Here is a 17,458-nt window from a genome sequence, read left to right on the forward strand (position 1 = left end):
ATTGCAATAAAACGGCAATTTCATACTTTAACCCCTAATATTTTGTTGAATCTAGAGTGGTTTTGTGACTTGAAGTAAATTAATTTGCTCTCGAATTAAATATTTCTGTCTTATAACTAAAATACACTTTTGAGACGTCTTTTTACTATTATCAAGTAATTATTCTCTAGCGTCTATAGTGAAAGGGTCGTTTTCTTGGATTTAATAAATTTGTCGTCATAAAAATAATTTTGTCTTTTTCTAAGTAATCTGTTTTTACCGAGAATATGCTGAACAATCACATAATTAGTCAATTACCTGATCCCAACGTAAAATTAGATAGTTACCAGAGCAATGAAATAAAGTACGGCATCACATACGGGAACACTCTGACCAGGACCAATTACAAAAGTTCTTTTCCAAATTGGTAGAACGTCGAACTTAGAATCTTCGCATCTTGCGCCCATAGTGCTAACCACTAAAATCTTCATTCTGACCACGGTTCAAGAATTTTCAGTGATCAAAAACAAGCTGCTGGTCGCAATTCGCTCCCTTCGCTGGCATATCGAGTTATCATCATAGCTAAATTGGAATTTTTTAACGCGTTTTTTGAAAATGCGTTTTTATCTAACAGGAATTTAATAACAGATTTCACTGAATTCATGCTTCTATGAAATTTTATTTCTAAAAGAGTGAATCACATTGGAGGCCCGGTAGTTGCGTTATACCCTAATGATCCTGGATTACCGGATTAACTACATACCTTTTAATCCGAGATTAAAAGCGACGACAGACGACAACAGTAGAGCACACGTCCCTATTTGGTTCTGTCCAAAGATATCATTTTACGTTTGTGTAAATTCTTTTTAAATCACTTGTAACACGTACCTACGTACTACGGGTGGTAGGATTATTGCCTGTGTTGAGGCAGTATTTCTAATGTAACGCAGCATTGCTATGTTCCGGATAGAAAAACAGGATGAGTCTGCGAAATCTAGCACAAGAGATTAAGTAATTACAATACAATGAACAGTCATAACAAGCAATACATGATTTTTAGGAATAAAGTGGAAATCTTCCTATTACATTGTTACATTACCGCAAATTACACGCAAGATTGTTCAATTGTGAATTTTTTTATCTTATCTCTATAATATTTTTTTATATTCTATAGAAAAACTAGATAGTAACATACCACCTAAGGGAGGTATACTCCAGTGTCACAAATGTTTGCATGCGGGGTAACCACTTCCCATGAGGTCTATCGCTGGACTCTTTGCCAGTTTGGTCGACAAGAAACCAAACAATATTTGCGCCTTTGGGTTCTTCTCAGATTCTGTTTATGTAGAATTAAAATAATCCTCTAATTTTTGGATGCCCTTACACTGTCTGAATAGAGATTATGTTAGTAAATACTTGCCCTATTCCAAAATTTTGGTCCTTTTAGAATAGGCAGCAGCGCAAACTTGCAAAACTGCAGAATTATGTTTCTTGAACATTATCTAACTCAGAGTCTTCTACAGGCTGGATAACGCACTGGCGAACGCTCCGCCGTTCGTCATGGAGACAGAGGCGTGTAAGCGCCTGGACGCCACGGCCGTGGAAGCCGAAGCCGGCGAATGTGCCGACGCAGAAGCGGACAACGGCGTTGACAATTCCGACAGCGACAGCGAGGACCTCGGACCCGAGACTGCAGTCGATGCTGATGACCTTGAAGCGGAAAGACTTCATGATCCTGCGCCACCGACTCCGCCTGCACATACTGGTATGTAGCCAAGTAACAGGTACATAAGGCGGATAGTTACTTTCCGATCCTAAGTTAGCCTTAGCATTGCCTTTTGAGATGAAGTCAGTTCTTTAACATTCCGCCATCCAAACGCAACTGATCTCACATTACACCACTAATCATATTGAGTTATGAATATGACATAACTTGTACTGTTATATATATGCTATGTGATAGATAACTAAATTATTAGACGTAACATCCAATAGCTTAGCTCTCTATGTAGAAGCATTAAGTCCTCTTGGCTAAAATTTTAATGCGCTTATGCTCTTATCATCTACAGCCACAACTGTTACGATTTTTTACTGCAACGTTACATTTTGGGTACCCTAGACATACAGTTTTCTAAGAGGAGATCCGTACGCTGTGGCATGTTAATGGTTGATTGATATGAATTATAGAGTTTTGGAGAATGCAAATATGCAAAAGAAAACAACGAGGGCAAAAGAAAAAGTAAACCAGGTAATGTGAATTAAATCGATCGATTGTAACATTCACCCACATTGAAATATAACTGCCGCCTGCAACAGGCCCGAGAGGTGATTGTATGCAGATTACTCAGATAAGTCGATTGCTTAGGGAGAGAGATGGGTTGAAAATATATCCAATTTTTTTCGACCAGCTGCTCATTGGGTTGCTATATAAAATGTATGCCCCTATTTTTGAGTAACAAACGTAAAGTGTATGACTGGGTGAGTTTTTAAGTCGATATTATTTATAATTATAAAATATTAAACTGTACAAGCGACAATTGATTGAATTGTCCCATGATCTGATAAATATGTGAATTTTCGGCGTTTCACCGAATGTTTTTTTTTTTCAGTGAAATGCATTGTAAACAAATGCTCTGGAGACTTATTTTACAAGAACATTTTCAATAAATAATGTAAATATTTCCAAATTTTTACGGGGTGCAATCAAATTAATAAGTGGTATCCCTATTCGGGTGCATGCCGTCGGTCGTCGTCGCCCCTCTCGCCGCTCGCTCCCAGCGCCAGTCGCCGCGCCCCGCTCCGCACTCCCCTGTCCCGCCCGTGCACCTCGCAGTCGCTCATCGAACGCCTGTCGAGTCTGTACTGCTTTCCACGCTGTATTATTGTGCCGGGCCTGTTGTATACTTTATTACTGCTCGAATATTACACCGTCAGTGGAGATAGTAATCTGTGCAGTGAAATTACCGTTTACGGTATGTGATTTTTAGCCAATATTGCTCAGTAATGCTACATACCGGACTTTGTGAAAGGTTATTTCTGTGTTGATTCATGCGGAGCGTGTTCTGGAAATAGAACGGTGGAAGACGCATCCCTTGGTCGCAGGCTCGATGTTCTCGAGCCGGGTCACGGGTGTCCACGCCCGTTCTCGAAATGGCGCCCGCAAATGTCTCCGGAAGTCTCGAGTTTGAATTCGCGACCGGTAAATACCGGTCGTTTACGTCTGATAAGTTATTACGTCATTATGGAATGCTTCGTTTTCGTTGTTTGAATACCTAAACATTTACTGTACGTCTATGGTTAGGGTGTGTCACCTGTTGATCTTAGGCGATTTGCACGAGGGGTCGGTTCTTGTGCGTTTTGTTTGACAGCGATAAACATTCCAGCCGCTTTCCGTTTGACTTTGACAGTTCCCAAGCTGCCCTCGGGAGCTGTCAAGCGCTAGACACAACTGTGCAGTTTTCACTGTGTTTAGGAACAGAAGTTTCCTTCGAAAGTTTTTATTATTAATTTCTTTATCTATCGTTTTTCATTGTTTTGTCATATTAATCTTACCCTACTAGGCGAGCTAGGCCGTTAAAACGTATCTCGTGAATAACTTAGTAAACTAGCATTTTTAAGCTGCACTATGTAAGTGGACAGTTTTGAACAAAGATAATAAGCATCACTGCACATATCTAGTGCAGTAATCATTTAAAATCCTTATGCAACAAAGTACTTGTAATCTTTGTTTGTAAACAAAAGAATAAGGTCCATGCTCATGTAATATAATAATACAAAGATGCTTCTACCTACAACTATTATTTTATAATAGAGAGAGAGAACAGAGAATGTAAGTACATGCATAAGTATGTGTATAGCATGAAAATTATTGATAAACAAGTTTAAGTAATGCAATTCTTGAATTAATGAATCTTTTGTTTTTATGTCCAATTTGAAACTGTTCTCTGCTGAATATATACACAAATATAAACAAATTTATTGAATACTCATCATTAATGTGTTCACATACACTAATGTTGTTGATAAATTTTTCCTTCTATTATTCATTGCTTGTGTCATTGCCATATTTCTGTAATGATGTATAGATGATATGTTAAATATACAACATAAACAAAGCCTAATATCATTGTAACATAATTTTGTAATTATTTTGCTGTCAGCAATTATTATTATATGAAGAAAAAAGGTGATGTAGCACCAATCTAGTGTCTTTAGTAAGTGCTGGTTTCAATAACTCTACTTCTTAGTGCCTATTTTGCCTATGCTGGTCAAATGATCCAGGAACCTTAGTATCCTTTTGGACTTGCTTAAGACTTAACCTCAGTACTCGAAGGTATTTCGCCTTGCACTTGACTATTCCAGAACATTCTAGTAGTTCTACAAGCACTCAGCCTAGTCTGTGACACCTTGAATTGGTGTTTATTATAAAGATCAACACCCATGAAAAGTCTAATTAATACCCTTGGGTAATAATATCTGAGTAAATTTTGGATGTTTAGTAAGAATCCATTGGGTGTTGCAGGATCTTCTAGAACCCGCAATGTCCAACCAATGTACAAATTACTTCCTCGGAATAGAAGGATGGTAACAGAGACCATTTGTGGCCTAAGCCTAATAATAATAATGCACCCACTTATAGCCTCTGCAATAGGGAAACCCCATATTGCGGATGCCATGGACACATACAGACCACCACAAATTACACCCAAACTCATGAGAGAAATAAATGTAATAATGAACCTGGGACCTCTGTATGGCAGACCAGTATGGTAACCGTACAGGCACAGAGGCAATTGGAACTTCGGTTTTTTTTCTTGGGGAAATTGTTAACCCAGAAACCAAGCTGAGATCTACCATATTACACTCAGAACCACAAGAGATAAGAAAGAATCCAGTCACACTTACAATTATTTGTGGTAATTCAAAGGTCAAGCTGCACTGGCCCATAGTATATGAAAAAGTACAACCAGTTGACCACATAATAAAAAACTTTCTTTTTCGCAAACTGTCCTGACAAGAAATACTACTGAAATGTACTGAACTAAAGAGCACATTGCTTATTATAATGATCACATTTTCTTCTCTATCTTATAATTATTGCTTTCGTTTCTGATTTATAGTTATTTTGATTCATGTTTACTACTTTCAGATCTTATGTTGTAACCCTTTGGTATTTGTACCATTTTCCTAAAAAAGCTTCCGTCATCAACTATGTCCCATTATTAGGTATGGATCTAATACTAGACTGTTCTAAGAACTTAAGTTTGTTTCGTGTTCGCGTTCGACTCAGAATTATAGCTACTTCACTACTAAAGTCTGTTCCAATCCATTATGCCAGAAAAGTAAACAAGCCGGTTTGGTTAAAATTATAAAGCAATCAATCCCTCATTATATGGAATAAGTAACATGTTCATGTATATTTTGAAGGTTTCAACTTGATATCTCATCACTTTTTCCAGCAGTATTCATTTGAACAACATATTAAAATCTTATTTGAAAAATGTGAGTTTAAGGGTCGTATTCTAGAACTCTACTCAATGCTCAAGTCAGGATTGCACTGGAAACACAAACACTGGAAATACGACCCTAATGGCAGGGACTTGAGTGTGATTTCGAGTGCTTTAAACCATACTCAAATCCTGACTTGAGCATTGAGTAGAGTTCTAGAATACGACCCTCAAAGTAAGGTTATTTCTCAAATATAGATTTGTGAATAGTGTATAGTTGCAAGGGCTGTATGGAAATAACTCATTTGGTTAATTTAATTAAAGTTTTTGTAATCGATTAGTGAATCGAAAATTTAATCACAATCGAACAAATAACTAAGTGTACCTAAGGATTTGAAGGAACATTTTTAAATTGGATTTCGGAAATTTTGAATTTGCTATAGGTTATGTAAGAAAAAATTCTAATCTCATGTAATATCATCACTCAGTATTGAATCACATATTTTTTATAGTAATTAGCAGCGAAATTGCAAAACCCATTCAAGGCAGTACAGTTGGCCATCACTAAACTATCTATGGTGGGTCGGGTCAATGATTTGTTTGTTTACTTTTCTGGTACAACAGATTGGAATAGACTGTACATATAACAATGCTGGTATTGGGAAAAGACCAATGGAATAAAGATATTGTGACTTGTTTTTTTTGTAAAATGCTTATTATAAAGTAAATTAAGACATAATTATAGTTCAATTGTTTTATCTTTTAAAAAGATAGGCTGGCTCGAAGTTCTGTGACTCATCATCATTTTAGTACCAAATAAAATTTTTATTTTGATAATTTAGTCATTTTATTGTATATCACAAAAAACTAGTATAAAGTGGCATAAGTATGCCTTAGGTGCCAATGTCAGAGTCTGGTCTTAAACTAATAGAGTGGTGGAGTGTGATGTGTGTTGGTACTTTATTGTACACTCCCGGCCTCTTGACAGTCATTCGGTGTTTTCTCAAATCTCCATATAGATATTTTTAATCCATCTTAAAGTTGAACTCTATTGTTTACTGTTTGCTACAGTGGAGACAAACCACGTCGACGGTGGGCTGGTAGATAATGTAGCTGAGAGCGGCGAGGACTCCGAAGACGAGTGGAACTACTTCAAAGGCGAGGGTGAGCGCCGCGCCGAGACTGACGAGCCGCCGCGCTCTGACACTCCCTGCCAAGATAATGTAAGTAAAGCCTTGTTTGTTTTAATACGTTAAGGCTGATTACACATGGCGCCGCAGGAGTTTCGGCGTAATACCGTTACACTTGCGGCGCGACTGCAGCCCATGCATCGTGACCAACTAAAATAGTACATTTGTAGAGAAATGCGGCAGCGCTCGCTGTCGTCGCCGCGGCAGCCGGAAACGCCGTTGCTGCAGTGCAATAAGTGTGTATACAAATACAAGGGCGGCTGCGGCACCGCAGCGGCGTGTGTAATCAGCCTTAGTATTACAGGTTACACCTACATAGGTTTTTGCTATGGTGCTTTGTTCCAAATGAAAATATGAGTTCTGTTTCTATTTGATTTTGGTACAAGTAAAACATTTTCATTTCTGTCCTTTTGGGTTTTAAAGGGAGATAATCTAAATAAGTTTAGAAATAAAATAGATTTGGTGAAATATGACCCTACTCTCTAAATATTTAATCAAACCATGCTAGTACTGTTATATTGAATATCAATTATCTTACTATCTCGGCATTTTGATAGACTTAAAAGGTGAAATTACAGGCACACGGGACTTGTCAACTTATGTCTCTGGGTGACGGGCGCAGTGGATATGCCCATTAGATATTTGCGATTCAAAGCTCTGTGTGGTATTGCACTGTTATAGACAGGCTTGTACGGCTTACCACCAGGCGCACGCCTTGTTCATCCCGTCACTTGATATCATGAAAACAAATTAAAAAAATTTAAGAAATTTTATTATGTATAAATAAATAAAAGCGAAAGTTTTCGGCGAAAGCGAAACTAATCGTCGTTTACGTTTTTTATACATCCAAATATATCTCATTTAAGCACTACTTTGACACGACCTATAGTGTAAGATGTCATGTGTGAAACCGAAACTTTTTTTAAAACATTTTTCATAAGTTACTTACGACAGGTACACTCAGAAGACGGGCGATGTATAACTGATGAAACTAAATCTTTCTTATTGTCAACAAGCCTTTGTTGTAGCAGCCAATAGTAACAGACAATTGAAGTCTTTCCATATTCAGACTGATTGGGGAAAACGTTAAGCTGTGATCCATCAAATGAGCAACCTTCCCTGCCTCATCAAATATATCACACATCCAGTGTAACAACGACAATTGTAAAAACGTACAAAACTAAGATAATTAAGGCCGAAATTATGTTTACTGAGGATACAAAGATGTAAATATAGTTTCAAGACCTTAACGTTCATAAATGACCCGAGAATTGTTTAATAAAATTATTTTATATTTTTTATAAAAAAAAATCAACATCAAAAGTTCGTGGAATTAAATCTATTTGCCAAGCTCTATTGTAATCGGTTACCGGAAAGTGCGCCAAAACCGAATTAGCCCCCAAGTTTGCCACCCTTAGAGGTGGAATATTTTCAAATTGATATGGGACCAATACTGAGATACTCTCTTTCCAATAAAAAAAGAATCGTTACAATCTGTTCCCAAATGCCGGAGTAATCACAAAAAAAGTCGAATTGAGAATCTCCTTTTTTGAAGTCGGTTAAAAACATGTTATATCGCGACTCCAGAGAAATATAGACATAATTGCAAAAAATTGTGATGCCAAATCATTTTAAATATGCAATTTATACGGAAACACAAATTATGCATTCGTTCATTAAGAATAATATAAGATTTAAGAGCTCTTCAAATGTGCTAAGCAGTCTTAAACACAAAACTTTTAATTCGTTTGCTGTAAATTTTACAAATGTGAGTTAAGTCACTGTTTCACCAGAGGATATTCTGTTGTGGAAATTTCTAAACTGTACAATCCTTTGTTATACCAGATTGGCGATAAAGTAGTAATGTATAATTTTGACCAAAATAAATACATCAATACAACATACGAAATTCCGAATCGTTACTTTTTTTTTCAATATTGCATGTTACAATCGTACGTGGTAATGGGGGCGATAATATATCTTATCCACATTATAACTTGCGAGATTATTAAACCCTACTCAGTATCACAGCTATAAAACGCAACATAATCGTTAATCATCTTTTAACAAACGTCCAAATAGTTATTAAGAACACAATAACCTCCTTTTACATTTCTTAGAATTTGGTTGCTCAACTTTCTTCAGCGTGAGTCCATATACAATGACGCCTCTAAGGAGGTCATGTTAAAAGTAACGAGAGTACAATTATTTTCATTGTTGCCTTTACAACAGTGTTGCTCAGTCTACATATCGCCTCACGAGTCACATAGATGACGTAATTGGAAATGAAAATAACTGTGGATGTATATTACTCATTCAAATTAAGGATGTCCTTAACAAGGCCAGATTAAAAGTATTTTGAGTTGACAAGCGTGTACGAAAGGATGCGAATGCAGGATAATAAGAAAAATACCAGTGTCGTAGCTAGTCAATTCGCTTACCCCGCTGTGAGATAGTGTTGACTTTAGTATTCATAACTTTGTAGATATTTTATTAAAGAGATAATATTACTATAATGTCGTCATCCAAACCGAAGAAGAGGCACTCAAATTTTTTTTCCTTGAAAAATAAATTTATTTTGCCTTTGCTATTCGCGGTTAGCGGTTCAGATAGTTACAAAGTGTTTTGACTTGTTTATTAAAATGGGGAAACTTACAATATCATAGTAATGGAGTTTGAAAACGGGATTAAGAAGGTGGATAAAGAGTGAAAAATAGATCAGGCGAGGAACTATGAGATACAAATAAACAATTAGTATAAATATAGAATAATATAATAACAGCTAAATTTTTGTATTTTATGGACATTGAATTCTTGCTGATAGTGAAAATTTGTTATTTACTAGGTTTAAAACTAACGTGAAACAATAACTTTAAATTTCTGCGTACTTCGATGACAAAAACCCGAAGAAAGTGCCATGTTAAGTTTTTTCAGGTAGTTTTTACCTATGACATTTTTAAATGTTATAAAAATAGAAACATGTATATTTGCTAAAAGGTACCTTCTAAGGGTTGTATTAGCAATCTCTAAAGTTTATTACTTATTCTTTTATGTTGTAACGATTGAATAGTATATTTTTGTCTTATTTTATTACACAGCTGCACTGAAATGAGCAAAATTTTTTTGTAAAAAAGAAACCAACCTTTTTATTGCTTAAAATAATCACGTGATGACATGAGGCTGTTGCTGATTCGTCGGCTATTGCATTTTAGATATTTTGCAGATGTTTTTAAACAATGTGTGTTTTTGGGATATGCCGCTATTCTAGAAAGCCAACGATATGGTGATTTTATTAGAATTACACTCTTCGGTGTCGGGGGTTTATTAAATTTTAAGTTTTTGAATTTCGTATTTTTTTTTACAATTACAGAATTGGTTATGTCATTTCAACTCAATACGTTATACAATATATCATATTATAATATATTATTATATTAGTCATATTATGATTTTGATACATTAAGAAAGCAAACAAGCGTCTCGAGATAATGTATCTCTTTTTGCGCGATTATTACACTTGTCAACTAAATAAATGCGGAATTGTAACTAAAAGAGAAACACTAGTGATATGTAGTGTTAAAAATAAACAGGTTATCTATTCTAGTACAAATCTAGTATAATCATTTTACTATTTTACATCAAAATATTGCAAGTTTCTTTGATAAAAGAAACATTCTAGAAATTACTCTTTCTGAACTAATTAATTCAAACTGTGAACCCGATGTTATTTGCTTAAGCGAAATATTTGTAAAAAAAGGCGAAGAGCATCATATAAAAATTTTTAACTACAAACTGGCATCTAGTTATTGTAGGGACAAAAAAAGAGGAGGTACATGCATTTTAGTAAAGAATAGTCTCGTAGCAAAGGAACTTAATTTCTTCAAGAAATATTTAGTGCGAAACGTTTTTGAGTGCTCAGGAATAGAATTGCCTGCTCACAATATAATTATTCTATGTATATATAATTCACATAAAAAATTTGGTGCACGTTTCTTAAGTATACTGGACTTAGCCTTACACGATATAACAAACTTATATAAAAAGAAAAAAATTATAATTACTGGAGATTTTAACATAAACACATTGGTGAGTACTTCTAATAGCCGCTATCTGAAAGATTTGATACAAGGTCATAATCTAAAACAATATATAAATGAACCTACTAGAAAACTTTCATGTTTAGACCTAATTATTAGCAATATTAAGGAAGCCACTGGAAAGAATTTACCCCTACAACTTTCGGATCACAATAATGCACAAATACTTACATTTTACATGAAAAACAAACCAAACGAAAAAAAGTTTTGGTATATCACAAAAAGAGATATAACGAATGAAAACTGTAAAAAGCTACAAGCATATCTCGGAGCTTTGACGTTTTCTGACGTTGTAGCTGAAACAAATTTTAATGCAGCTTTCAGTACATTTCATGAGATTCTTGCTCTACTCTACAATCTTTGTCTTCCTAAATACCGCTGTAAAATAAATAACAATATCAAAAGTCCTAAATGGGTCTCTAAAACATTAAGAACGTGTTGTAAAGTAAAAAGAAAATTGAGATTTAAATATTATAAAAGTAAAAACAAAATAGATAAAATAAAATTAACAAATTATTCAAAAATCTTAAGGAAATGTATTATTAATGCCCAAAAGATCCACAACGCACATTTTATTAGGAATAACAAAAACATATGTAAGGCCTCATGGACTATCATAAAAGATCAACATATCTTGAAACCCCCTGCTACTGATATAAAACAGCTAAAGGTAGGAAACAGGACACTGACAGAGCCCTTTGAAATTGTCTCGGCTTTTAACCATTATTTTATAAATATGACTAATGATAATAATAAATCAATTGACAAAAATAAATTTAATACTCGGACACTATTAGAGTCGACATTACATTCATTTTACATCAAACCTTTTTTTATACATGACATTATTAAAATTATACAATCTTTGAGCAATACTAACGCATGCGGCTATGACGAAATTTCAACAAAAATATTGAAACAGTGCAGGAATGAGTTAGCACCTGTTTTAACGCATCTGGCTAATTTATCGTTTGAAACCGGAACTTTCCCTGACTTATTGAAATTATCAATAGTTAAGCCGTTTCATAAGAAAGGTGATAAATCGGAAGTATCGAATTACCGCCCTATCACATTAATACCAATATTGGCAAAAATATTTGAAAAATGTATGTTTATCAGATTGATGGACTATTGTACAAAGTTTAATATTATCAAACCAGAACAATATGGTTTTCAAAAAGGCAAATCAACCACAGAAGCGATTTTTAATATTGTGGATATAGTAACTAAATCTCTTGACACAAAAAACCATAGCACAGTATTGTTCCTCGATATGACTAGAGCCTTCGATTTCGTAGTACATGACACACTGCTGAACAAACTGGAAAAGTATGGAATTAGAGGCATAGCGTTGACTTGGTTTAGGTCGTATCTGCATAACAGGCAACAACGCGTGGAACTAAACTATATGGACAAAGTAAATGTAATAAATACTTGCTGTTCAAATTACAGTATCAATAGGTGCGGTATTCCTCAGGGGAGCATATTAGGGCCCTTACTATTTCTTCTGTATATTAACGATTTACCAACGATAACAACACATAAATGTATCATGTTTGCAGACGATATATCAATAGTTATAAACTCAAATAAAAACAACCCGATAAACTATGAAAGAGAAATTAATAACACGCTAAAGTCTGTGATAGATTGGTTAGCCATTAATAATCTACATGTGAATTTGGAAAAAACAAACTACATTCAATTCACTCTAAGAGGTAGTACAGGAATCGACTTGAATATTAATTATGATGGCAAGATCTTACAAAAAGTAGAATCTGTTAAATTTTTAGGCGTACTAATAGACAGGAACTTAAACTTTATAAGTCATATTGACAACATCTGTAGCAAAATAAACAGTTTTAGTTACGTCTTCCGTAGATTTAGACAAGTCACTAGCATGAACATTTCTTTGATGGCTTACCATGGTTATGTTGCCTCGGTTCTTCGTTATGGACTGATCATCTGGGGTAATGGATCTTACATAAACCGAGCATTTATGGCCCAAAAGAAATGTTTACGAGCAATATGCGGCGCTAGTCAACGAGTATCGTGCAAAACACTGTTTGGGGATTTAAATATTTTGACTCTACCTAGTATGTACATATACGAAGTTTGCAAGTTTGTGAAGCAACATCCACATTTATTCAAAAAAGCTGTAGATATTAACCCACGTGCCAGAAGACTCCCAAACAGGCTTGTTGTAGAGAATGTACCAAGAACTGCACTTTTTAAAAAAAGTTCATACTACATGTGCTTAAAAATTTACAATAAACTACCAAACGACATAAAAAACCTGACATATATGAAAATGACATCTGAATTGTACAAATTGTTAATGATAAAAAAGTATTATAGTGTAAACGAATATTTAGAGCATTAATTTACGTGATATTCGACATTATGTTATAGCTATAGTAAAGTTAACCCTAAAGATTTGTAATTTTGAAATTGATTTTGACTTTTGTATATAAACATTTGCATGCTATTTTATTTTAGCGAAACATGTATTGTACCGGGACTATTTTATGTTACAACTTTTTTTAAAACCATGTTACAAGCAAATAAATGAATTTGAATTTGAATTAGAGTAACTACTAATAAAAATAAAAATTGGAGTATATAGTCCTCTTTGGATTATTATTATATATATTATATTAGTATGCTGCCATAGCATGTAAAGGTTAAGGACACTCTAAAAAAATTACCAACACACACAATTGAAGAAAAACGATAATGAAAAATCTAAATCATTCAATATATTCATTCTAAACCATTGGCAACTGAAGTTTCCAGAGATGTGCCTAATTGACCACTCTAGCTGGGATCTCTGTCAAATCAAGAGGAGGGCGCCCGGCATGCGAGCTACTGAGTGGATAAGGCACAAATAAAAAGAAATAAATATCCTGGATTGCTTGTCGTACAGCCTTTGCGAAAATTTTGATCTAAATACTCCATTTTTTTAAACATTTCTTTTGAATAATAGCACGATATTTAAGGGAGTTTTTAAAACCCTGTGACAAGCGTAGGCAATATGAATTTACCAGACCCCGTAGCATGGCTTCGCATGGTAGGTGCAAAGCGCCGGATAAAATTGAAATAAGCGCGCGCTATTGGCTATCTAAATTAGATCTGATTGCGACAGCCAATAGCGCGCGCTTATTCCAATTTTATCACGCGTGTCGCGACTATCTTGCGTAGCCATGCTACGGGGGCAGGTGATTATAAATCTATGAAGGAAGTCCTGTAAACAGCTCCACATATTATAATATGTAGAACTGTTGACTGTAATTTAGATTAGCAATTTAATGAATTTTTCCAAGTGGCAAATAGAAATTGTGATAAGTTTTTAGTCAAGTAGTTTAAATTTTTAGCTACTTATATACATTTAGTGGAACAAAAACAAAGTCAGCTTATAAAATAATAATGTCTATATTTCAATAATTAATAATTAGATTTGAAATAGCAATTAATTTAACATTTTAACATCAACTTACACGTACAGCCTTACGCAACCTTTAAACAAAATAATTTTTTGTTCACCTTTATGATATAGCAGAAATAGCAGAAAATTTTTAAAATTGCTAAAATAAAAAAGTAAGATAATTAACCAGATTTTGGAAAAACACTTGCATTATTTTGGATATTTAATTAGTGTTCCGCTGTGTGCAATGTGTGTGTTGTATTAAGAAAAAATTGTTTTATTATTGGCGCAAATATTATTCTTACACACGTACAATCTATTCTGTTTCAGTCGGGTTGGGAAACAAGCTCAGTAGACATGAACAGCTCTCCACTCAATCCGGACGCGCCAGTGTTCGTGCCAGGCACCGTCTCAGGCGCCGACGTCTTACTGGCCGAGTCGCCGCGGAAGCCTCTGCCCATGGACGACATTGAACTCCCTGATGTGGCCCAGTTTCAAACAGAGGCAGTTGTACGTCCAGCGGAGCTGTTGGACCTCGATAACTGCGATCAACTCAATGGACACCATGTAAGTATTCTTCTGGTGTGAAATTTTTTAAAATAGTGCATATATTTCTTACTTTGCTACAGTACTTTTGTTCCCTTATATTTTAGTGTAATTTTGGTTATTAAACCAATAAACTGTGTTCATTAGATAGACAATTTTGTTATAATTTTTGAAAATTTTCTATATGATGACAAACATTGATAATGAATCGTGACTAAGGCTCGTATTCTAGAACTCTACTCAATGCTCAAGTCAGGATTTGAGTATGGTTTAAAGCACTCGAAATCATACTCAAGTCCCTGCCATTAGGGTCGTAGTTCCAGTGATTGTGTTTCCAGTGCAATCCTGACTTGAGCATTGATTAGAGTTCTAGAATACGACCGTGAGTCTTGCAAAGAGAACAATTTCCATTCTTGAGTGAAATTCTGTTAATACCTAACTACTGACACTGAACTCACATTCCACATTGAAATAAAAATATATCCATTACATTTCAGAATGTGTCCGTAAACGAGCCAGGCAAAGAACATTTGAATGGCAACGACAATTGCAACATGGACAGCCTGGGCTTCGGCTTCAGTGTGGGTGTGGAAACCGACAAGACAGACACTGGCCTCATTCAGGACTTCGAGAGGATACAGAAGGATACTACAGACTTCTGTAATATACAGGTTTGTTAATTTACCATTGACCTATACTTTGAATGTGACCTAAAGAAATGCTTGAATTTGATGACTTCATTTGAGTGTCTGTTGTAAATTACTGTTTTATAAATATTAAAATTTCTGTTTGCAGGTGTTCCAAGCGCGCACTGAAACAAACCCGTTCGCCGATGAAGGCAATGAAGAACTCCTCGAAAGGCTGAAAAACAAGGAGAGAGATCCCATGAGCATGAGTTTCTACCAAGAGAAGGACGACGACACGTGCGAGCGGCTGCGCTCGCCGGCCGTGGACCTGAACGCCGTGCAGCCGCTGCCCGACAGCGACGACGACGACGCGCTCAACGGCCACGCCGACGACAAGGAGAACGTGCGCCCCGAAACAGGTACCATCGAGCCCGACAACGACGCCCTCCGCTTCGACGACCGCGCCGACCCCTTCGCATACTCCGCCTCGCCTTTCCAGGAGGTCGTCGCCCCGGTCGACAACTTCATAGATTTCACCAACAATATGCAGCAACACGATTCCAACATGGAATTCGATTCTAGCAATAGCCCCCAGGAAGTCGCCCAGACCGACACGCCCGAATCTCATAAACTACTATTCGAACAAATTCCCGAAATTCCTGACGGAAAGAGTTCCGAACTAGGCTTCGCGAACGAGGACCTGTTGGACCCCTCGGAGAGTGAAGTGCGCGCGACCACCACGCAGGACGAAACTTCCCAGGACGTCGATATGGATAGTAAAACGGACAACTCTCCTTGCGAAGAAACGCGATCAGAATTAAGTCCCGACTTGAAGGAATCAGTTGAGGAGGATAACGCTGCACCGTTGCAACCTCTGCTACAATTAGATAACACGGGAAATGAAATTCTTTCAGAGTCAGAAGTACACATAGAAGATCGACAGGCTGCCGACATCGATCACGCGATATTCGCAGCACCTGACGACAAACCGCTCGCGATTACGCCGGAACACGACATTCAAGAGAACATCGTGGTGGACGTGCACCATCAGCCCAAGTCGCACGACGACGACGCTCGCGTTGAAACCGTACACACAGACAACATTTACAAAGACTTGGATGCACAAAACGACTTCCTCGGACAAAAAACATACATTCAAGCGGCGGCGTCGCCGGCCGCGACGCCGGTGCCACCGCAGCGCGTGGCCGCGGAGTCTCCACTTCCGGTAGATTCGCCACTGCCAGCCGAGCATGCAGTCCCGGCTGACGCGATGTTTTTGGCGGACTCGCCGCTGCCGGCGCACTCTCCTCTGCCCACAGACACGACCTTCCTTGCTGACTCCCCGGTCCCAGCCGAACGGCCGGTCGCATCGCCACTTCCTGCTGAGGTACCTTTGCCCCGGGAATCGCCGATGCCGGTCGACGATGACGCACGTTCCCCTGTACCAGAGTCGCGATTCGGGAACGCGTCGCCGGCAGCCGTCTCCCCAGTGGCCGTCGTAGACGTACCGGCAGCGGCGTCCCCCTCGCCTGCGGCGTTGGAGGAACGCCTTAGTGCTGCGCCCGATACGTCGCCGAAGCCGGTGCACTCGCCCAGCGGTCCCGCCCCCGATATAGTACCTGAAGAGCCGCCGCGCTCAGACCTCGTCACCGACATCGACATCGGCATTCCCGAGTCACGAGCGCAGGAGATCTGCCTGCCAGTCACCAACGAGATCCAGAGCGAGGACGGCGCGCAGCCCGCGGGCACGCCGCCACCCACGCCCGCCGCGCCGCTGAGCGCGACGCCCATCGCCGCCGATCCCGTTCCCGCCGCTGCCGCGGCCACAGCGGCGATCGCCGCCACCGCCGCGGTCGCTGCCGTCGCGGGCAAGACCAAGACACCCGCTTCAGCAGCGAAAAAATCTCCAACGACGCCGAAAGTAGATGCACGAACGCCGAAAGTAGACACGCGAACGCCGAAAGCGAGCGCTGTAGCGCCGCGAACGCCCGCTTCCGCGAAAAAGCCGGCAACTCCCGCGGCGTCGGCGACCAAGGCCGCACCGGCCAAGACGACGCCCGCGCGGACTCCGGCTTCCGCCGCGAAGGCTGCAGCCCCGGCCGCGCGCACTCCGACCGCGAAGGCCGCCGCGCCCGCCGCCAAGCCCGCG

The 17,458-nt window shown here is 38.0% G+C and overlaps 1 protein-coding gene across 1 annotated transcript in view; it reads left to right on the top strand.

Moving 5' to 3' along the window:
- LOC113237646 overlaps positions 1–17,458 on the top strand; it is a 156,085-nt gene that overhangs the window by 138,138 nt on the left and 489 nt on the right. Inside the window, exons 9-13 of the mRNA XM_026474257.1 lie at positions 1,503–1,744; positions 6,498–6,649; positions 14,468–14,704; positions 15,181–15,354; positions 15,479–17,455. Of these exons, the coding sequence (XP_026330042.1) occupies positions 1,503–1,744; positions 6,498–6,649; positions 14,468–14,704; positions 15,181–15,354; positions 15,479–17,455 (2,782 nt within the window). The remainder of the gene's footprint in view (positions 1–1,502; positions 1,745–6,497; positions 6,650–14,467; positions 14,705–15,180; positions 15,355–15,478; positions 17,456–17,458) is intronic.

The sequence above is a fragment of the Hyposmocoma kahamanoa genome, unplaced genomic scaffold (assembly GCF_003589595.1).
Source record: "Hyposmocoma kahamanoa isolate Upper Pololo Valley unplaced genomic scaffold, ASM358959v1 93, whole genome shotgun sequence".
Taxonomy (NCBI): domain Eukaryota; kingdom Metazoa; phylum Arthropoda; class Insecta; order Lepidoptera; family Cosmopterigidae; genus Hyposmocoma; species Hyposmocoma kahamanoa.